Here is a 23,701-nt window from a genome sequence, read left to right on the forward strand (position 1 = left end):
ATACACACCTTTTCTGGATGAAATAATCTAAGGCTGTGCCTGCAGCACTAGTGCAGCAACCAGAATTTCCTGTGGTTCAGTCCTCCCTGTCTGTCCACACTCTCCTCAAAAGGAGTACCTCTCCAGGCTACCACCTTTGGCTCCAAACAGCTCATCTCTGTGCCTCCTCCCAGGCTGGGATGCCCTACTTCCCACCTGGAGCACTCCTTCTTCTCGCAGTTAATGCTGGAATTAGCAAAAACCACCTCTTTGGTCAGCCTTAGTTTCTTGAACCCATCCAGGACCTCCCCTCTCCTCCAAGGGTCCCTGCAGAGGTACAGGTAACCAAAGACCTCATGTACTCTCCTTCCATAACATTCATTACCGCCTAACTGCTCCCAAATGGTCACTCAACAACCAGGAACATTTTCCTCTGCAATTTACCAAAGAACCCACCCCCTTCGCTAAATCTTTTACCACTCACAACTCCAGAACCCTCCTGTCATGAAATGCCTAGCCACCTGCCTGGGGTTACCCCGCAGCCACTTAGAGGGTCTATCCACAGCTCATGTCCGCCTGCCACTGATGCTCGTGCTCTACACTAGCACCCTCCTCCCACCGACTGGGTCACAACCGCCTCTGGCAGTGATTTCTAGGTTTCTGGACCCACAATCCCAGTGGTCCCACAGTTCCCAGAAAGCACTCGCAGACCCAACACACAAACCACCAGGATTCTTTTTCAGACCAGACAGGCAGAACAAACAAACAAATGTGTTTATTCTCAGAACTTGGAACAGTGGACAAAAAAATGTGCATTTAGCAAACAGTAACAAGTAACTGAAAAATGGATCAATTAGAAAACTAACTAAACATCTATATACTGTCTAAACAGTACCTGAGAAGATCAGGACATATTGTTCATAGAGCCTTAGCAAAGAGATCTGTTTCCCTCTTCTTCCAGGCTAAGACTGAATCAACAGTCAGCAACAACTGCTGGGTAATTTCAAAACTCGAGACCAAGCAGAGCCCAGAACAGTCAAGTTTCACAACTCTCACACAGTTTGTATGTAGTTTCAGGTTGATCTGTGTTCTGTCTTCTCCATTGTGAGGCCCAATTTACCAGCGGTTGTTGTTTTTGGTGAGCCTAGTAGCTAGGCATTCCCCACATGTGAGAATTATAGGCCTGCTTCTCCTCAGAGAAAGCGAAGATACTTACCTATAGCATGTATTCGATGATGACAGCAGACCATATATTCTGACATTCCCTCCCACCTCCCCTAGCAGTTATCGCCTCTTTTTCATATGCTATAGCAGTGGCTTAACCAAGGGTGGGCTGGGGTGGGCCCAGGCCCATCCACTTTGGGTTCAGGCCCACCCAGTAGCAGCACATCTATAATGTGGCTGGCGGGGATTCCCAAGCCCCACCAGCTGAAAACTCCCAACTGTCCCTCCTGCATACCTTTTAAATAGCAGATCTTTGCCTGTAGCAAGCAGCGACTGATACATACTGTTCGCACCGGCCCTACAGCCTTCCCTCTGATATATTCCCGCCTATGGGGAAACAGGAAGTTGCATCAGAGGGAAAGATGTGGGACCAACATGAGCAGTGTGTATTAGTTGCTGCTCGCTGCCGGTGAAAATCTGCTATTTAAAAGGTATTCAGGGAAGGGCGGATGGTGGCCTAGTGGTTAGGGTGGTGGACTTTGGTCCTGGGGAACTGAGGAACTGAGTTCGATTCAGGCACAGGCAGCTCCTTGTGACTCTGGGCAAGTCACTTAACCTTCCATTGTCCCATGTAAGCCGCATTGAGCCTGCCATGAGTGGAAAAGCGCGGGGTACAAATGTAACAAAAATAAAAAATAAAAATATGGATGCAGGAGAGACAAAATCACTTGTCGGACAAGGCAGAGTACTTCTGCCCACCCATCTTAGGCCCAGGGTCACCCAAATTTGGGTATCTGGCTACACCCCTGTGCTATAGTATTGGACTGGTAGTACCTCGCTCTTGCGGCAGGTGGGAAGGCATTCGCGCATGCACAGTGGAGTGAGTCTCTCGCTACACAAAGCTTTTTTTAATTTGATATAAGCTCCGGACTGGGCAATGCGGGTCGCGTTACCCACTTGTGAGAATATAAGGTCTGCTGTCCTTGGAGACTACCTGCTACTGGTAAGTATCTTCACTTTCTTTCAGGGTGCCTAATCTCTTATGCCACTTCATGTACTCTCTCTTCATTTAACCAGAATTTTGTAGTCGTTCCTTCCTTCCATCAGTTTTTTCAGAATTAATTTCGTTACTGCTTGTTTAAGGTTGTGAGGCTCCACTCTATGGAATGGGCGCCCCTCAGAGCTCCAAATGGAGCCTTCCTTTCCAAACTTTAAAGTACTGCTAAAAATGTATGTATTTAGGAAAGCCTTTTCGTATGAATGATTTTCCCTTTCCCCTTCTGGCCCGGGTTTGGAGGTTATGGTGTAGTGGGACTGGGACCTGTGAGACCTCCAGTGAAGTGATGTCATCTTTTTCTCTTTCACTGTTTTATTGGAGCTCCTTGTAGCCTGACCTACAAATCCATATATCAAATAAATTTAACCTTGTAACCAGGACACCTGTGCAACTCTCCTTTATAGCTTCATGGCATCTAAATTGGACTATTGCAATGCTATCTACGCTGGTCTTCTGAAGCCGCTGCTCAAAAGACTCCAGTGTGCTCAGAATACACAGTAATATAGTAGATAAAGACCTGTACAGTCCATCCAGTCTGCCCAACAAGGTAAACTCATTGTATGTGATACTTTATATGTATATCTGTCCTTGATTTGTCCTTGCCATTTTCAGGGCACAGACTGTAGAAGTCTGCCCAGCACTGACTTGGCTTCCCAATTACCGGTGTTGCCACCCAATCTCCACTAAGCTGCTGTGGATTCATTCCTTCCAAACAGGATTCCTTTGTGTTTATACCACATATTTTTGAATTCTGTTACTATTTTCATCCCCACCCCCTGCAAGAGAGCATTCCAAGCATCTACCACCCTCGCCTTAAAAAAATACTTTCTGACATTATTCCTGAGTCTGCCCCCCTTCAACCTCAATTCATGTCCTCTAGTTCTACAACCTTCCTGTCTCCGCTTGCTCACCCACACTGGCCGCTATGATCAAATCACTCCCTTGCTGATTCAGTACCACTGGCTTCCAGTTGCCCAACAAAACCAGTATAAGATCCTCTTCTCATGGGTAAGCCATCATATCTTGATTGTCTTCCTACCCCCTATGGGCCTGCATATGTGCCCCACTCTACTTCAGATCATCAGTTATGTGTTCCCCTGGTTTCCTTGTTTGTCTACAATCTACCAGGCTTTCCGCTTTCTTCAGCACTGTTCTGTTTTTATGGAACTTCCTTCCTATAGAACTTCGAGCAGAATGTTTGTACCCCTGTTTCAAAACCCATCTTTTCCAATAGTCCTTTGGCTGAGGCGTACAAAGGATGTTGGCTCTGGATGGTTGGCTCACAACCTGGGCTTTTTCCTGCTGCTCTTTTATTTGTCCTGTCAGTGAGTTGTAATTTTTTTTCTGAGGATAAAGCGCTTTGACTCTAATTCTGAAATGTGGTATATCAAGTTAGAAATAAAAATATTTCTTCCTCCTTTCCACAGGCTCCCTAAATTTCAGTGGTTTTATTACTGCTTTTCACATAAGTACTCCTCTATGTTCAGCCATCTCTACCCTTCCTACAAACATTATTGCCTGATATGTTTGTATCCCATTCACCATGTCTCTGTGTTAGCAATAACCTCTAACATCAGCACTTGCAAATCCTACACTTTGTTGCTTAGACTGCGCACATTTGTACTGACAGGCTGACAATATTGAAGAGGTAGATACCGTATAGTGTGTCTGGAGAATGGGTTAATTTATTATAGAGATGGATGTAGGTGAGGAATAAACAGAGAAAGTTGAAAAGTTGGGTGTAAAGGATTTGGTTGAAAGCTGAAAAGAGAGCCCTGCTTTCCTGGAGGAGAAGGGCAGGGAGCACTGCATGCTCAGAGCCAAAATGGAGATTCTGCCATGCAAGAAGGTTGGCTAGAGGGGAAGGAAGGAGAAGGACAGGGCACAGTGCATGTCAGTAAGGGCACTGAAGCAAGTATCTGCAAGGGCTTCTGTGGCTGGAGGGAGAGGGTCACATGCAGAGGCCAACCTATCATAATGCATCATGCCAGGACAATCAGGAAGTGACAACAGTTAGAGCTAAAATATGAAAAAACAAATGCAGAACATGCTGACATGATTGTGGGACAGAACATTGTGTTGATGGCCTAGTGGTTAGGGTGGTGGACTTTGGTCCTGGGGAACTGAGGAACTGAGTTCAATTCCCACTTCAGGCACAGGCAGCTCCTTGTGACTCTGGGCAAGTCACTTAACCCTCCATTGCCCCATGTAAGCCGCATTGAGCCTGCCATGAGTGGGAAAGCACGGGGTACAAATGAAACAAAAAAAATAATAATACTTATATAAACATCAAGGTTATCCTGATATCCCACACTATTAGGATAACCCAATGTGAGCATGTATACGTGTACAAGCATTTCATTTTCACGATGAGGATAAATGCATATAGATATATCTCTTACGTATGATAAGAATAACCCAATGTGTATGCATGCAGATAAATTTCATACTTACGATGAGAATAACCCCAATGTGTGTATGTAAGAGCAGTGGACAGGGACTCAGCACTGCCATTGTCATTATGTAGCTTCCTATTCCTGTGCCAACTGTCGTCAGGATTCCCAGAGTCATTAAGGATCTGAAATATGAAAGAAGCTATTATAAATTTGAGAGGGCTGAATGACAGGAGGCAGAAGTATGATTAACATATTTCATTGTGGAACTGATGACATCCATTATTACAGAGAGAAGAGGGAGAGAGAGCACAGTACTGCTGCAGATAGAAGAGGGGAGAGGACAGAAAGAGTATGCAGCACTGCCTGCAGAGGGAAGGAGAGAGAAAGAGCACAGCACTGAAGTCAAACTAGCTGAGCTGCAGTTCCCAACCTTCTCCTTGATTCCACTTTAGAACAAAGGTAGTATAGTTCACTGGCTTTTGTCAAAGCTAGTTTGCATATTTTTGACAGGTGGCCATGTCCGCTTCTGGTCACCCCAGTCAAAAAGCATCGAGAATCTGCCCAAGCTATGCCTACTCTCCACCCAAACCTTGTCTCACCCACCCCACTCCTTTTGATGACATTGCTGGAAGTGATGTCATAGCCCTGCCCCAAACCCAACACCCCTTTTGGTGATATCACAGGAAGTAGCATCATAACTGATTAGGCCACACCCCCTTTTCAAGTTTGCAACAACTATAGGAAGCAGAAATCCAAGATGGTGGTGCCCATGGGGCACTTCTTGTTTTACACTGTTTGCTGCCATCTTGGATGAGTCATGTGATAGGAAGTGACATCCATCACCCAGACACTACTCCTTACAGCCTCGGAGGAGCATGCACACTTTGCGTAGACGCTACAGGCACAAAGTGTGCACAGTAGAGTTTCATTTGTTTTTTTCACACCCTTAAACTGTTTTTTTTTTTCTCAAGAACAAAAAAGGCATTTTTAACTTTCAGGCTACCTGTTTCTTTTTTATTTTTCTTTTAAAACATCTCTTTGTGCAAAAGTCTGAATTTATTTTATCTCTGGTTCATACTGATACCATGCAGTTTACAACATAGCTCTAAAAACACTCCCTCACAATGTCAGCGCCACCTTAAACCCCCTAGTCCCGCCCAAGGGTAAGGAAGGGTGGAGTCAAGATGGCATGACCCAGGAAGAATAAAAGGCCAGGCCAGAGCTAGGTTAAGGAGGCTCAGAGGGAAGCTGCGACACCCACTGCAAATGCCTCCACCCTGAAGCTGAGAAACTGCAACCACTATGTTCAGGTAGGCCAAGTTCAGCTTGGAACCTGGAAGAATTTGTGTTTTCAAGTGGCCGGCTACAGGCCAGCCTTGTGTGACTGCTAGAAATTGTGCTGGTAACTGTGGATCCAGGGTCTACTGCTGTGAGAAAGGTCTTCATCATATATACTGGGGCATGCAGGAGCAGGCCAACCAAGTGTAGGAGTGGAGCGCCGGATACTACCCGAATACTACTGACCAACAGAACAACCTCATGTTTTCTGCATACTGATGGACTTATACTTATGCATACTACCTCTGCTTTTTTTATACTTTATGAATGCACTGGACATTTGTGCCTTACCCAGTTTACTGTTTACTAATGTAAGACAGAATGCAGGGCTATTAGATATATAGCTTGTAACAGTAGTAGCAAGGCTTACACAAGGCCAGCTTGCACGTAGGCGTCATATGAATAGATGACCTTGTAGGGTGTAGACACCCCCACCCTGCATCTCTGAGCCTAACGAACCTTATCTCCTGTGCTAGAAAGGAGCATTGTGTGTGTGTAGAAGAAGATGTTAAGTTTCGTTTCCCTAGCCAGTATCATTTCAGTATTATGACGTGTGTATGTACTGTGAACTACAAATGTGCACTGTAAGAACTACAAATGGTTACTGCGCATGTCTACTGTGATGTATAAGGGGCCTAATGCGCAGGCCCAGTAGGGAAGTATAAATGTAAGTGTCAGATGATTCGTGACACACAGTATCCTGAGAGAACTCAGTGCTGTTCATTGCTAGCAATAAAGTTGCATTGTTTCGGAACCAATTTAGCCTTTTGTCTTCTGATTCGCTTAGCTGCTTCATTGGCGAGCCAGCCAGGAGTGTTTACAAAAGGGAAAATCGGATTATATTCTTTCCCCTCCCCCATTGCAGTCGGGACGGGTCATCGATCCCCTCCCGAGAAGGTGGTGAGTGGCCACCGCTGATTTCAGTGTCCATCTCCCGGAGGAGGGTCGATCAATTCCGCCTGACTGGAAAGGGGCTGTGTGGTTCCGGCAAGGCACCTTTTTGTTTTTTTCCTACTCCAGTGAGAGACGCGTACGACGGCGCGGCCTGTGACCCCGGCGGACAGGCGAGTATACTCTACGTAGTGACCGGCCCAGTAAGGACCGAAGAAGAGGCGTGATCACCCTCTTTTAGCCAGTGACTAATACGGACTAGGTCCCGAAACTCACTAGGCTCGGGTGAAGAAACCGAACGGGAGGGTTTCTTGTGGCGTATGAAAGTGTGTGAGTGGGCTTGCATTTCCGGACCGGGCGACCGCGTTCCGGTCAGGCCGAGTGTTGACCCTTCTGTGTCCGGTGGAAAGAGACCCCTTACTCCTCCACCATCCCTCTCCCTCTTTGTCTGTGGCCTATCCTTTGGCACTCAGGTTAGGATGGGCGGGGGTGGGTCCACACCTCTAGACTTAATGACGGAGCACTTTAGCGAAGTGTTCGACCAAGATAAATGTAGTAGGGCCGGGATGATACAGCGATGTCAATTTATGTGGCCAGGGTTGGGGATCGCGGAGTGGCCACCGGAAGGGTCATTTGAATATGAGAAGGTAGCGGCGATTATGGACATTGTTATAGTTGAAGGGAATCCTGGCTGTCCTGAGGACATACCGTATATAGAAGCGTGGTTGAATGTAGTCCGGAACCCGCCGGACTTGGCCCAACATAAGGTAGAAAAAGCGGCCCTTATGGTGGTGAACCAGAGAAAGGGCCAGAAAACTAAACTTAAAGCCCTGTCAGCCCATGCCTTCACGCTCCAAACCCCGGCAACCGCTGCCGTTCAGAAGGCCGCAGGGACCGCCCCCATAAGGCCGACCGCTCCTAGCATTGAAGCCATACAGACCACGCCCAGTGCTACTATTGCTAGGACAGAGACCACGCCCCGTACTACCTACACACTTCCTAGAGTGAAACCCCCGAAGGGAACCCGAGGGAAAGTTCAGGATTTGCCCGGAAAGGTACCCCCGAAGGCCTCGATACTGGCTACGGCGGAGACATATGAAGACGATATTGCCCCACCGCCATACGCCCCCATATACCCCGATTTCGCGGGCCTGGCGGTGGGTCCGGATAACGCCGAGGCTTCCGAGTCAGAATCGGAGGCCGGAGAGACATCCCGACCTGGCTCACCTGAGTCAACTGGCCCTGCAACCTCACGGAAGAGCAAAAGGGTTGTGAAGAAAGTCACTCGGTTCCCTCAATCAAGTCCGCAAAATGCCCCCCCCCCCCTTCCAGTCGCAGGACGGGGATTACCAATTTGTACCCAGTCCGACTATCTACCACCTTTACCCCCAACCCGGCAGAAGAAGGGGGCCAGCCCATTGAATCGACCGTCTACAGCCACGTTCCCTTCTCCAGTGCCGACTTGTACAACTGGAAATTGCATGGGCCCTCGTACGACCAGAAACCTGAACAGCTGGTAGAATTGGTGGAGGGCATTATCTATAGTTACAACCCGACTTGGGGTGACCTTAGGCAATTAAGCGCCCACATTCTAACCACTGAGGAACGCCGCCTCTTACAACAGAATATGGAACAAGCCGTCCGGGACGCGAACCCCGGCCATGCTAACGTACAGAACCTAATAGAAGCGGAGGCGCCCACCGCTGCCCCTGCGTGGGATTACCGAACCGCTGAGGGCCAAACCGTTATTCGCAGGTATCAGCAGGCGTACCTGGCAGCCCTTAAGAAGGGGAAACAGAAGGTTACCAATATGGGAAAAATCCATAGTGTAGTTCAACTGAAAGACGAAAGCCCAGGAGACTTTCTTGAACGACTAATGGAGTCATTTAGGAGACACAGTCCTATAAACCCCGAAGATCCCAAGAATCTCCCCACAGTGGTTATGAGCTTTGTCAGCCAGTCGGCACCGGATATACGAAGAAAGCTACAGAGAACGGAGGGGTTTGAGGGAATGAGTATCAGCCAATTGAAAGCTATAGCTGATCGGGTATTCGGATACCGCGACCAAGAGGAGAAGACGGAAGCCCGGAAGGAATCGACCAGACGGATGCGGGAGAAGGCAGATGTGTTGGCCACGGTGCTGGAAGAACGCCTGGGGTCTAGATCACGGGGTAAAGGCAAGGGTCGAAGGGGAAGAGGGACACGATCCCCCATAGGACGTAACCAGTGTGCAAATTGCCGGGAAGAAGGACACTGGTGGGCTGACTGCCCGGAGAAGCCACGAGATCGGACGAGAGAGGAGGAGAACGACGACCAAACAAGGGGGCCCAGACGAGGCCGAGGACGAGATGAACAACAGGAATGGCAGATGGCCCTTGATGCCGCCCGGGACCGTACTGCATGAAGGGACCGGAGGGCAGAGTCCCCACTGACCCTCTGGTGGAGATCCGGGTGGGGACGCAGTTGATGAAGGCCTTACTCGACACTGGGGCCCAGCGATCTGTTATCACCACTGCCATAGCACCGGCCACGAAAGAAACCATACCGATTGTGGGGGCCTCCGGGAAAGCACTTACGGCTCCCCTCCTTAAAGAACGCCAAGTCCAGATCGGAGGGACGATGGTGTCCCATCAGTTCATACATGTCCCCGGATGCCCAATCCCCTTGATCGGTCGAGATCTACTCTGCAAGCTCCAGGCCACCTTGAAGTTCAAGACCTCGGGTGAAGTGGAAGCTCACTTTGAAGACCGGCCAGTGACGCTTGTCTGCCCCGTGAGAGAAGAATGGAGACTACACGCCCCCCCCCCCCCCCGTTGCAGGCCCCAATGACTGCCGTTATGTCCAAGACACCCCTTTTGCTCAGCGGAGACGAGCCTTAATGGATGAGGTGCCCAACGTATGGGCAGAGGTGAACCCCGGTGGATTGGCTGTTAACGCCATCCCCATCTGGATTGAACTCAAACCAAATGCTCAAGTCGTCAACCAAGGACAATACCATATCCCTTATGCAGCCCGATATAGTATGCAAGCTCATCTACAGAAACTCCTTCAACAAGGGGTCCTTAAACCGATCAGATCCGCATGGAACACCCCGTTGCTGCCCGTTAAGAAGCCAGGAACTTCAGAGTACAGACCCGTCCAGGACCTGAGGAAAGTCAACAACCAGGTAGCCGACATAGTCGCTCTCGTACCAAACCCCTACTCAATCCTAGCCCAAGTGCCAGCCCAGACCAAGTGGTATAGTGTCATTGATCTGAAGGACGCCTTCTTCTCCGTTCCTCTTGCTGCCGACAGTCAGAAGTTATTTGCCTTCACGTGGGAAGACTTACAGACTGGGAATAAGCAGCAATTCACATGGACCCGACTTCCCCAGGGATTCAAGAACTCGCCTACCCTCTTTGGTGACCAATTGGCCCAGGACTTGAAGACGTATCAGGACGAATACGGGCCGGTCGTCCAATACGTGGATGACCTGTTGGTGGCCCGTGGAACGTACACGGACTGTGCAGAAGCCACCCTTTACCTCTTGAAGACCCTGGAAGCCCAGGGGTACCGGGCCAGCCGGAAAAAGGCCCAGATATGCGAGATCGAAGTCGAGTATCTGGGGTTTCGCCTCCGAGAAGGAACCCGAAGGCTCGGTACCCCTCGCACCCAAGCCATTCGCAACCAACCCACTCCTGCCAATAAGAAGGAATTGCGGGCATTATTAGGAGCAGCGGGGTACTGCCGAATCTGGATCATTAACTTCGCTGTTCTGACCCAAGACTTGTATGCCAAACTGAAAGGACCTGAACTCGAGGGCCAAAACCTCCAGTGGGAGAAACACGAACTGAAAGCCCTTCAGGACCTCAAGGAGGCCCTTGTGGCCCCACCAGCGCTCGGACTGCCGGATGTGACCAAGCCGTTCCACTTGTTCATCGACGAAAAGAAGGGACTGGCACTTGAGGTCCTCACCCAACTGGTCGGCACCTGGCAACGCCCTGTAGCATATCTCTCCAAGGGCATGGACAACGTGGCACGAGGGTGGCCGGGCTGTCTCCGGAGCATTGCGGCGGCCTGTCTGCTGATACACGAGGCCAATAAACTCACGTTTGGCCAAACACTTTTTGTGACTACACCCCACACCATCCGCGGCCTACTCGAGAGCCACGGACCCAGATGGATGACCAACTCCCGATTGGTTAAATACCAGGCCCTCCTGTGCGAAAACCCGGAGGTACGGATCCTGGACACAGCTAACCTTAACCCTGCCACCCTCCTTCCGGCCCCTGAACCACCATTCCACGACTGTGAGGAGGTAATGGCCACTGTACATTCTAGCAGACCTGACCTCAAGGACCAACCCTGGCAAGGGGGCATCACCCTTTTTACCGATGGGAGCAGCCAGGTGATCGAGGGAATTCGACGAGCTGGCTATGCTGTCGTGTCTGAGGACCATGTGATCGAGGCTATGGCTCTGCCGCCCAGAACGTCAGCCCAGAAAGAGGAGCTGATCGCCCTCACCAAAGCTCTCCTGTGGGCTGAAGGAAAAGTTGTTAACATCTACACCGACTCCAAATACGCTTTCCTCACCCTCCAAGTGCACTGAGCTTTGTACAAGGAGAGGGGATTTCTGACAGCTGAAGGGAAAGGACTTGCCAACGCCACTGAGATCTGTCAATTACTCGAGTCAGTATGGAAGCCAAAGAAAGTAGCTGTAATGCATTGTAGGGCCCACACCGGCCGGACGGACCCCATCGCCCGGGGAAACCAGCAGGCGGATGATGCCGCAAAAAGGGCGAGTCAACTCCCTTACCCTTCTCATTCTTCTGACCCCGTACTCATCGTTCACCTCCCCACAGAGACCCCCATCTATACCCCACAAGAAACTGTGTGGGCCCGGCAAGAGGGCCTGGAGTCACGCAATGGCTGGTGGATACTACAGGATGGGCGCATATGGATACCCGAAGCCTTGGCCTGGACGGTGGCCAAGGAGGCTCACGACCGCACCCACCTGGGCAGGGACGCTCTGGGGCGCCTGCTCGAGAAGACCTACTACATCAACAAACTGTCCCTGTGGACCAAAAATGCTTCCAGGCAATGCGCAACTTGTGCTCGAAACAACCCAAGAAAGGGGCCCGGTCCTACGCCAGGACACCTTCTCCGAGGCACTAGCCCTTTTCACGTCTGCCAGATTGACTTCACGCATATGCCTCCAGCCCGGGGCTACAAAGCCATCCTCGTCGCCGTGTGTACCTACACCGGATGGATTGAAGCCCAGCCCACCAGAACGGAAATGGCTAAAGAAGTCACCTCCTTACTGATACATCATATCTTACCCAGATACGGTCTCCCCAAACAGATAAATTCCGACAACGGACCTGCATTTACCAGTGAAGTAACCCAACAGCTCAGCACGAAGCTGGGCCTCAATTGGAAGTTGCATTGTGCTTGGCGACCCCAAAGTAGTGGGATAGTGGAGAGAGCTAACCGATCCCTGAAGAACCAGCTCGCTAAGCTATGTCAAGAAGCCAAAGCCAAATGGCCTGACCTACTCCCACTGGCCTTGCTGCATCTCAGGTGCACCCCCAAGGCTACCGGCCTTACTCCTTACGAGATGATGTACGCTAGGCCGCCACCACTACCCTCCTTTCCCGACTCCTTGCAGATTCAGGGCGAGAATTCCTTAGTGAAACAGATGAAAGCCTTACGTGAGGTAGTGCAAGACATCCAGCAATACACTGAAAGGGTAGGCCCCCTTGTTCTCACCAGTCCTACACATCAGTTTAGAGTAGGGGAGGAAGTCTGGGTAAAAGAGTGGGATGAATCTGACTGTCTCAAGCCCAAATGGAAAGGGCCCTCCCTTGTTCTCCTAACTACCCCAACCGCTGTTAAAATTGCAGGAAGCCCTGTGTGGATACATTGGACCAGGCTGAAGCCCGCTGCACCTACCAATAGCGTTCCTAAGCTGTGGACTGCCCATCAGCATCCCGACGCTCCACTACGGCTGACCCTAAGGAAAAAGTAAACCTACAGATCCATGCCTACACAGCAACAGAAGCTCAGCTATTGGACCCACTGCGTCTTCGGCTGTTTGTTTATCGCAGCCTTCATCGTGGGTCTCATCATCTTCCTACTGCAACGACTGGGATACCTACCCCCAAATCTATGATGCTGTACCCACTCTTCTTACTCCTCCTCTGTCCATTCTCCAACCAATCTCCTTCCTTGAGTCAGAACTGCACTGAATGTTTGCGCTTGGTGCGCCATCGCATAGAGGGGGGATACCACCTGATCACCACCCTTATCCATCAGTCGCAGCCCCCGGAAGGTGGCTGCCGGCCCCTTCCGGCTTGTGCCATTACAACCCCGGCTGGACTTCAGCAGTTTCATAGGTGTCTCCAGGGCAATCTCACGATCTGTCACAGTCCAGTCAAGCCACGATATTATAATGTCACCCTCAGTGTGGGCCTCCCCCAATACGTCAGTTCCATGGGAGTCCAGGGAGATGGTATCCTGTATTACGTGAACTCTACCCGCATCATCGCGGGTGGTACTCAGACTGTGGCCACCCTTACCTTTGACGTCTGTGTTGCTATCGACAGACACCCCTGGTCTCACAAGTGCGGCAGTCTAGCTTGGCGCCAGGCCTATGCGAACGATCACAAGTATGTTTGCCCCCTCACTTTGGACGGAAGATATGGGTCTCCTTGGTCTTGGTTACCTTGCGCCGCAGACACGCGGACCTCAGGATGGGAACGAGTGTGTGCCTACACTGGAGGCGGTTACCCTGGATGCCCCGGCCTAGGGGAAATTCGCAGGGGCTCAGATAATACCGTGCTCCTTGAGTGGCCACTAAGGGGACCGGAGAGTCCCTGGAGACAAACGTGGGGATTTGGCATCGATGGGGCCGGGACGGACCCTATAACATTCATTACTATTAGCCAGAGCCTGGAGCAGAAGACACCCACACACTATCAGACCACGGTTGTCGGGTACCAGGACGTATTCGATGAAATCGCTCGCGCGGAGGAAGCAGCGACTAAGTTCCCCATTTCTCCCGAAGCTCGGAACATGTTCCTCAACTTGGCCGAAAACATTGCCCTCTCCCTGGGAATCGCCAACTGTTTTGTCTGTGGGGGCACCGACATGGGTGAGCAATGGCCCTGGGAAGCGAAGGAGATCCGACAGCATATGTGGGACGCTCTCAACACCACCAACATTACCTTTCCTCGGCGTCCGAGGCCCTACGAATGGGCCCTGAGAACCAACATCATAGGTACCCTTTGCGCTAGCCGAGCGCCATCGAAGCGTTATTCTGTACCAGTGGGAGATTCCGCTTGTACGGGGGTCCTTCAGTTTAATGGAAGCCGACATACCTGGTGGCAGACGGACAACCTGCCCGCCCCGGAGCCCATCTGGACTGAACCCACCTTGAACACAACTTGGACATTCGGAGGAAACGCCTCCCTTAAGTGGATAGCCCCGGAGGGCTACTACTATATCTGCGGTCGCAGGGCTTATGAACAGCTCCCAGTCCGCTGGTACGGTACCTGTCTCCTGGGCACTGTCCGTCCTAGTTTCTTCCTTCTGCCCCTACGCGTCGGCGAGACGTTGGGCATCCCCTTGTACATGGAAAAGGGGCCTGGTAATATTGGCAGGCGTAAACGGTCCCCTCCAGACCTCAAACCCAAAGTCCAGATAGGAGACTGGAAGGACAACGAGTGGCCGCCAGAACGTATCATTCACTACTATGGACCGGCCACATGGGCTGAAGATGGTACCTACGGGTACCGTACTCCTATCTACATGCTGAATCGCATTATCCGCTTACAGGCCGTGCTCGAAATCCTTACCAATGATTCGGCCTTTGCCCTCAACGTCTTGGCCCGCCAAAACACTAAGCTCATTACTGCAGTTTACCAAAATCGCCTAGCTCTTGACTACCTCTTGGCCCAGGAGGGGGGGGGGTATGTGGCAAATTTAACCTTAGTAATTGCTGCTTACAAATTGATGACCAGAGCCATGTCATCAGAGAGATAACTGACCGGATGGTTAAGTTGGCTCACGTCCCAGTCCAAACCTGGAACAGCGCTTGGGATTGGACCTCCTCCCTAACCAACTGGCTGCCGACCTCCGGCAGCCTAAAGAGCCTCCTCGCTATGGGGGGCCTGTTCTTGCTATCCTGCCTATTAATTCCTTTGTCTCTCCCCTTAGTTTTCAGGTGTCTCCGCTCCACCATGGAGAGTATCGCTGACCGCCGAGCTGCTGCCCAACTTATGGCTCTCCAGATGTACTTCCCCATTCCGCAATCTGATGAAGCAGAACCTTGTGGTTGATGCGGACTTCTATCCTCTAGAGTCAATTCATGGGCCAATACCCTTGTGCCAGCATAAGACCGGCTACAAAGGGGGGGGGGGGGATTCCACTAGGGGCCCTCCGTCTCAACCCCGGCGAAGTAACCAGCGGCTGCACAAGGGCCTAGGGCTCCTTCTTGCCTCCTTGCTAATGTTTCTTGTCTTTCTTTTCACTTTCAGGGTTCTGGGAGTGATACTCTCCATCAGAATGACTGTTCTAGTATCAAAAGGGGGGAATTGTAGGAGTGGAGCGCCGGATACTACCCGAATACTACTGACCAACAGAACAACCTCATGTTTTCTGCATACTGATGGACTTATACTTATGCATACTACCTCTGCTTTTTTTATACTTTATGAATGCACTGGACATTTGTGCCTTACCCAGTTTACTGTTTACTAATGTAAGACAGAATGCAGGGCTATTAGATATATAGCTTGTAACAGTAGTAGCAAGGCTTACACAAGGCCAGCTTGCACGTAGGCGTCATATGAATAGATGACCTTGGAGGGTGTAGACACCCCCACCCTGCATCTCTGAGCCTAACGAACCTTATCTCCTGTGCTAGAAAGGAGCATTGTGTGTGTGTAGAAGAAGATGTTAAGTTTCGTTTCCCTAGCCAGTATCATTTCAGTATTATGACGTGTGTATGTACTGTGAACTACAAATGTGCACTGTAAGAACTACAAATGGTTACTGCGCATGTCTACTGTGATGTATAAGGGGCCTAATGCGCAGGCCCAGTAGGGAAGTATAAATGTAAGTGTCAGATGATTCGTGACACACAGTATCCTGAGAGAACTCAGTGCTGTTCATTGCTAGCAATAAAGTTGCATTGTTTCGGAACCAATTTAGCCTTTTATCTTCTGATTCGCTTAGCTGCTTCACAAGGACATTATTATATTACAGAACTAGTTTGAGTATTGGTTTCTCCTTTCCTGTGATGTGAACAGGAGCTCTTACCTGACACCTTTAATAAATATTATTTGTTTCACCAGCACTTGCTGAGTGTTTGTGGTTTGTCTTACCTGGCCCCACGGCCCACCTTCACCCATGGTACCACACTGTCTAGTGAATTCTTATTAATCAAAGTGGAATAATAGTTCTTCTTACTCTGAACTGTCATAAATTTATATTTATTAATCGCTTTCCTCCAGTTTTGTTTCTGCTCTTTTAATTTGGTTTTTCTCCATTGTCTCTCTCATGTTCTGCATTCTTGTTTAAAATCTAAAAGATCCTTGGTGTACCATTTATAAGAATCTCTTTTAGCTTTCACCTTTTTGGTTAAGGGAGCTATATCCTCAAGGATGGATTTGGAAATAATATTCTAATTCCAAACCAAATAATTTTAGATGAAGACTTATCTAACCATATTCTTCCCACTATTTCCCAAAATACTGCATGGTCTATAGTTCCTCTAAAGTAAAATATATGTGTATGGCTTTCTTTCTTATATGATTTATCTACCTCCTGCCAAAAAATTGTAAAGTCTAGCAAAAAGTGGTCCAACCAAAGTACTGGAAGCCAAGAGTTACTTTAAAATATAATCTGTTTGGAGTGGAGGAGTGGCCTAGTGGTTAGGGTGGTGGACTTTGGTCCTGGGGAACTGAGGCACTGAGTTTGATTCCCACTTCAGGCACAGGCAGCTCCTTGTGACTCTGGGCAAGTCACTTAACCCTCCATTGCCCCATGTAAGCTGCATTGAGCCTGCCATGAGTGGGAAAGCGCGGTGTACAAATGTAACAAAAAAAAATAATAATTTGAAAAGCTAATTATATCCAGTTGGTGTCCTTTCTCATGCATAATTGCAGTGGGTGGCTATGTCATTCCTAATGATGCCAAGAATTGATAAAATTCTGAGGTGTTAGTCTCCGACATACTTTCAAGATGCAGATTGACATCTCCCAATAATACCATATGATCACATAATATTGTTAGCTACAAAATCATAAATTATAGGCTTAGCCTCTTCCCATTTACATGGTGGGCAATAAAACAGCATACAGCAAAGAGAGTCTAAGAAGGACCTGTCTTTAACTTAACAAGCAAATATTTCACGTGAAGAACTATGTGAATTCACTAACTTAAAACTATAAAAAGACCCTATATAAAATAGCAATCCCACCCCCTCACTTACTTAGTCTAAATAAATGTAAGATTCTGTATCCTAGAGGACATAGAATTAGAATATTTTATTTATACATTGCCTTTATCCAAGGTGGGAATACAAAAAAAACAACTATGCGTACAGTTCTCTTAATCTTGAATCATGAACATCTTTCAGCCAAGTTTCAGTTATGTTGCTTTTACTCCTAACCCTTACTCACTTGCTCAGCACCCATTTTTATCATTCCCAGATTTGTAATTCCCTTATCCCTTATTTGTCCTGTCTGTCTGTCCTAGTTAGATTGTAAGCTCTTTTGAGCAGGGACTGTCTCTTTGTGTCCAGTGTACAGCGTTGCGTAAGTCTAGTAGCGCTATAGAAATGATAAGTAGTACTAGTAGTACTATTAAAAATTCTTGAATCACAATTACCTTATTGTTAACCAACCTGTTGTTAATATAATAACAGGGAATAGGAATGTAAAAGATATTCTCTAAAGAAATCCTTTGTATTGGATGCAAATTTTTTCATGATGTTTCTTATGACTTTCTGGGGAGGGTATGCTAGGTCATTTTACTTTTCTATGACCAATAATCTTTGGTATGGCAGATTGGGAGAGAGAAGAGCGATCTATCAAATTAGAGTAAGTTGGTATGCCAACCTTAGAATACCACAATCGATTAAAAATTGAAATGTAAACAGGTATTTTCTCATTTGGTAAAACTTTGTTCAGGGCTTAGTCACCTGCATCCCCCAGAAATCAATATATATTGAAAGCTATTATATTTTAACAGCTTAAATGTTTGTTTATGTTTATTCAAGTAAAATGTGACAGAATCTCCTTTTACTACCAAAAGATCCATTGGCTTCCTGTACAATCATCAGGGTAAGCACGTTTGGTACGTTGCAACAATAATAATTTTAACTGATGTTTTTATATCCACCCATTCAGACAACAGCAATGAGTGCTGGATTGCCTGATTAGTGCTTCTGAATCAGTTTTTTTCATGGTCACTGTGTAGTTCTTTTTAATAATTTCTTTTTAATGATATCATCATCAGGGTATATGTGATTGTCACAGAACAGTATGATGTTTTTAGGTAGTGTTTACACTAAAGTTAATTTTTATTAATTTCTATTGATTTGAATTGCTATCTGTTAGAACATGGAAACCCACTGATTCTTACTTTTTAACAAAAAATTACTAAATATTAAGTGAATATTAATTTCAATATTTTTAGATCATTGAATGTGCATAAGAGATGGCGATTGAGGCTAAGCATTGTGAGATTTTATTTTATTTTGCTTTTTTTTTGGTGGTTGTATGACTACTTTTAGGGGTTCACTTTGCTTTTTACCCCTACTAGGTAGGTGATATTTAGTATGTGCGGTCATTCAGTTATTTTAATGATATATATCTCCACCTATTTGTCTTATGCAGTTCTGTTGATATATATTTTGTGTTTATATTATTTTTTGTTGAAGAAGATGGCACCAGAATTGCTGAATCTGAGGGCAAAGCCAAAACATATTTCCAAGAGATGCTGAGCCCTGATGACATTTGGGACAAGCTCCAGACAGAGCCAAAGAGGCCCTCTGGGATTGATGAGAAATATATAGGCAGAGTACAAATTTGTATTGCTGCTTCCACAGTAAAACATTAGGCATGTACTTTTGAACACTGTGCAGACAATCTTTAATATGAGACTCCAAGATCTCAGCTACTAAGTCAGTCAACCACTGTCAAGCTAAATGACCATAGTCAATGTCCTCAATAGTGTCCTGCATGAAAAGGGAACACGACCTTGTGAGACCAGGGTAAAGGCATTATTAAGAGTCTCTTGTAAATCCTCACATAAATGCTCCCAAGGAAGCCCATGTACATATTGTTGTAACTGCAAATAAGCAAAGTGGTCATTATCTGTCAAGCTAAAGCTGGTCTGTAAATCCAAAAACGCTTGCAACTTGCCTTCATCAATGAGAAGTTGAGAGAGATATTTTAAGCCCTTCTCCTCCCAACGGTGAAAGGCTAATGAGTCTTTTCCTGGGGGGAAATCCAAGTTATGACGAATAGAAAGGTATGGAGTTACTGCAGGAGAAAAATGATGTTTTTTTGCAGATAAGCATAGGTGGGGAGCGCCCTGAAATAGTATGTAATTGCCAACTGAAATGCACAGAAGAAAACAGGGTGATCTCCAAGAGTGTGACAGAAAAATCCTGTCTCCCCTGAAACCAGTCGTTAATGTGATGCCTTATGCTAGCAATGGTAAAGTATCTCAAGCTCAGCAGTCCCAACTCCCTATGAACCCAGGGTTTCTGCAGATTGGATAGTGGGAGCCTGGGGTGCTTCCCCTGTCAAAAAACCATCTGTAAAGCTCTGTTCACTGCCCTTCCCTTGCACAAAAATAGCAGGAGCATTTGAAAAAGGTAAAGCCAGCGTGGGACGACAATCATGTTAACAGGGATACAGGAAAGGCCTCCCAGGCTCTGAGCATTCCTTTTAATGAGGATAACAATGGGAGTACATTAAAATCATAAAGTCTGGACAGATTAGCAGGAATGTGAACTCTACTACTACTACTACTATTTAGCATTTCTATAGCGCTACAAGGCATACGCAGCGCTGCACAAACATAGAAGAAAGACAGTCCCTGCTCAAAGAGCTTACAATCTAATAGACAAAAAATAAATAAAGTAAGCAAATCAAATCAATTAATGTGAACGGGAAGGAAGAGAGGAGGGTAGGTGGAGGCGACTGGTTACAAGTGGTTACGAGTCAAAAGCAATGTTAAAGAGGTGGGCTTTCAGTCTAGATTTAAAGGTGGCCAAGGATGTATTTCAATGGTCCTTTCAGCCCAAGTAATAGGAAAGGTTCCCACCATCCCGATTGAAGATCCGGTGTAGACAGGAGTGCCTGAGCCTTGAGTAAGTTAAGTTAAAAACCTGACAACTTACCATAAGAAGAAATTAGGCACAAAACTGCTGGTAAGGAGGAATGGGGATCGTGAGGCACTAGGAGCAAGTCATCTGCAAAAGCTAAAATTTTAAATACATAAGTATTGCCATACTGGGAAAGACCAAAGGTCCATCAAGCCCAGCATCCTGTTTCTAACAGTGGCCAATCCAGGTCACAAATACCTGGCAAGATCCCAAAAAAAGTACAAAACATTCTATACTGCTTATCCCAGAAATAGTGGATTTCCCCCAAGTCCATTTAATAATGGTCTATGAACTTTTTCTTTAGGAAGCCATCCAAACCTTTTTTAAACTCCGCTAAGCTAGCCGCCTTTACCACATTCTCTGGCAATGAATTCCAGAGTTTAATTACACATTGAGTGAAGAAAGGTTTTCTCTGATTCGTTTTAAATTTACTACATTGTAGCTTCATCGCATGCCCCCTAGTCCTAGTATTTTTGGAAAGCGTAAACAGACGCTTCACATCTACCCGTTCAACTCCACTCATTATTTTATAGACCTCTATCATATCTCCCCTCAGCCGGCTTTTCTCCAAGCGGAAGAGCCCTAGCCACTTTAGCCTTTCCTCATAGGGAAGTTGTCTCATCCCCTTTATCATTTTCGTCACCCTTCTCTGCACCTTTTCTAATTCCACTATATCTATTTTGAGATGCGGCGACCAGAATTGAACACAATATTCGAGGCATTATAACATCCTCATTTTTGTTTTCCATTCCTTTCCTAATAATACCTAACATTCTATTTGCTTTTTTAGCTGCAACAGCACACTGAGCAGAAGGTTTCAACGTAGCAGAAGGTTTCAACGTATCATCGACGACGACACCTAGATCCCTTGCTTGGTCAGTGACTCCTAACGTGGAGCCTTGCATGACGTAGCTATAAGTCAGATTCCTCTTTCCCACATGCATCACATTACACTTGCTCACATTAAACATCATTTGCCACTTAGACGCCCAGTCTCCCAGTCTCGTAAGTTCCTCTTGTAATTTTTCACAATCCTCCCGCGATTTAACGACTTTGAATAACTTAATGTCATCAGCAAATTTAATTACCTCACTAGTTATGCCCATCTCTAGGTCATTTATAAATATGTTAAAAAGCAGCGGTCCCAGCACGGAGCCCTGGGGAACCCCACTAACTACCTTTCTCCAATGAGAATACTGACCATTTAACCCTACTTTCTGTTTTCTATCTTTTAACCAGTTTTTAATCCAGAATAAAACACTACCTCCTATCCCATGACTCTCCAATTTCCTCTGGAGTCTTTCATGAGGTACTTTGTCAAACGCCTTCTGAAAATCCAGATACACAATAACCGGCTCCCCTTTATCCACATGTTTGTTCACCCCTTCAAAGAAATGTAGTAGATTGGTGAGGCAAGATTTCCCTTCACTAAATCCATGTTGACTTTGAGGGGCATAATCGAACGAAAACGTCTATCTCCATGGGCATTTATCTCCAAGAACGGGTCCTTGAAGGGGCGGACTGAACCGTATTTTCGCAAAAAATAGACGTCCATGTTTTATTCGACAATTTGTGAGCTGGGCGTTTTTGTTTTTCAGCGATAATGGAAAATGAAAGCGCCCAGCTCAAAAACGAATAAATCCAAGGCATTTGTTCGTGGGAGGGGCCAGGATTCGTAGTGCACTGGTCCCCCTCACATGCCAGGACACCAACCGGGCACCCTAGGGGGCACTTTTACAAAAACAAAACAAAAGGTAAAAGAGCTCCCAGGTGCATAGCACCCTTCCCTTGTGTGTTGAGCCCCCCAAATCCCCCTCAAAACCCACTGCCCACAAGTCTACACCACTATTATAGCCCTAAGGGGTGAAGGGGGGCACCTACATGTGGGTACAGTGGGTTTTGGGGGGGTTGGACGACTAATAAGCATTAAGCAGCACAATTGTAACAGGTAGGGGGGGGATGGGCCTGTGTCCACCTGCCTGAAGTCCACTGCACCCCCTAACAACTGCTCCAGGGACCTGCATACTGCTGCCAGGGAGGTGGGTATGACATTTGAGGGTGAAAAGAAAAAGTTGTGAAACATCATTTTTTTGTGGTGGGAGGGGGGTTAGTGACCACTGGGGGAGTCAGGGGAGGTCATCCCCGATTCCCTCCGATGGTCATCTGGTCATTTAGAGCACTTTTTTGGGACCTGTTCGTGTGAAAAAAGGGTCCAACAAAAGTGTCCTAAATGTTCGCTAAAAATGCCTTTATTTTTTCGATTATCGCCCTAACGCGTACATCTCTCCTCGGCCGATAACCACGCCCCAGTTCCACCTTCGCCACACCTCTGACATGCCCTCATCAACTTTGTCCGCATCCGCGACGGAGTGCAGTTGAAAACGTCCAAAATCGGCTTTCGATTGTACCGATTTATTCGTTTTTGTGAGATAAACGTCTATCTCCCGATTTGGGTCGAAATCTAGGCGTTTTTCTCTTTCGATTATAAGGTGGTTTGTCTCATTAATCCATGCTTTTGAATATGCTCTGTAATTTTGACTTTATGCTAATATCTACCATTTTGTCCGGCACTGACATCAGACTTGTTGGTCTATAATTTCCCAGATCTCCTCTGGAACCTTTTTAAATAATCTGCATTACATTGGCCACCCTCCAAACTTCCGGTACCACGCTCAATTTTAAGGATAAATTACATATTACTAACAATAACTCCGCAAGCTAATTTTTCAGTTATATCAGTACTCTGGGATGAATACCATCCGGTCCAGGAGATTTGCTACTCTTCAGTTTGTAGAACTGCCCCATTACATCCTCCAGGTTTAGAGTGAATTCATTAAGTTTTTCCGACTCGTCAGCTTCGAATACCATTTCTGGCACCGGTATCCCACCCAAATCTTCCTCGGTGAAGACCGAAGCAAAGATTTAATTTAATCTCTCCACTACAGCTTTGTCTTCCCTGATCGCCCCTTTTACTCCTCGGTCATCTAGAGGTCCAACCGATTCTTTTGCCGGCTTCCTGCTTTTAATATAATATATAATATAATATAACTAAAAACATTTTTACTATGTGTTTTGGCCTCCAACGCAATCTTTTTTTCTAAGTCCCTTTTAGCCTTCCTTATCAGCGCTTTGCATTTGACTTGACATTCCTTATGCTGTTTCTTATTATTTTCGGTCGGTTCCTTCTTCCATTTTCTGAAGGATTTTCTTTTAGCTCTAATAGCTTCCTTCACCTCACTTTTTAACCATGCCGGCTGTCCGGTCTTCCGTCCTCCTTTTTTAAAACACGGAATATATTTGGCCTGGGCTTCCAGGATGGTGTTTTTGAACAGCATCCACGCCTGATGTAAATTTTTGACCCACGCAGCCACTCCTCTAATTTTTATTTTCACCGTTCTTCTCATTTTATCATAGTCTCCTTTTTTATTTCCTATGTATACTTACTTCAAAGCTAATATCAAATCTGATAATATTATGATCACTGTTATCAAGCGG

The 23,701-nt window shown here is 47.0% G+C and overlaps 1 protein-coding gene across 3 annotated transcripts in view; it reads right to left on the reverse strand.

The window, feature by feature from the left end:
• LOC115481494 (riboflavin transporter 2-like) overlaps window positions 1-23,701 on the reverse strand; it is a 62,661-nt gene that overhangs the window by 10,745 nt on the left and 28,215 nt on the right. For all 3 annotated transcript variants that reach the window (XM_030220687.1, XM_030220668.1, XM_030220678.1), the window contains one exon: window positions 4,655-4,778. In XM_030220687.1, coding sequence (XP_030076547.1) covers window positions 4,655-4,778 — 124 coding nt within the window. The remainder of the gene's footprint in view (window positions 1-4,654; window positions 4,779-23,701) is intronic.

Source organism: Microcaecilia unicolor, chromosome 1 (assembly GCF_901765095.1).
Source record: "Microcaecilia unicolor chromosome 1, aMicUni1.1, whole genome shotgun sequence".
Classification (NCBI taxonomy): Eukaryota; Metazoa; Chordata; class Amphibia; order Gymnophiona; family Siphonopidae; genus Microcaecilia; species Microcaecilia unicolor.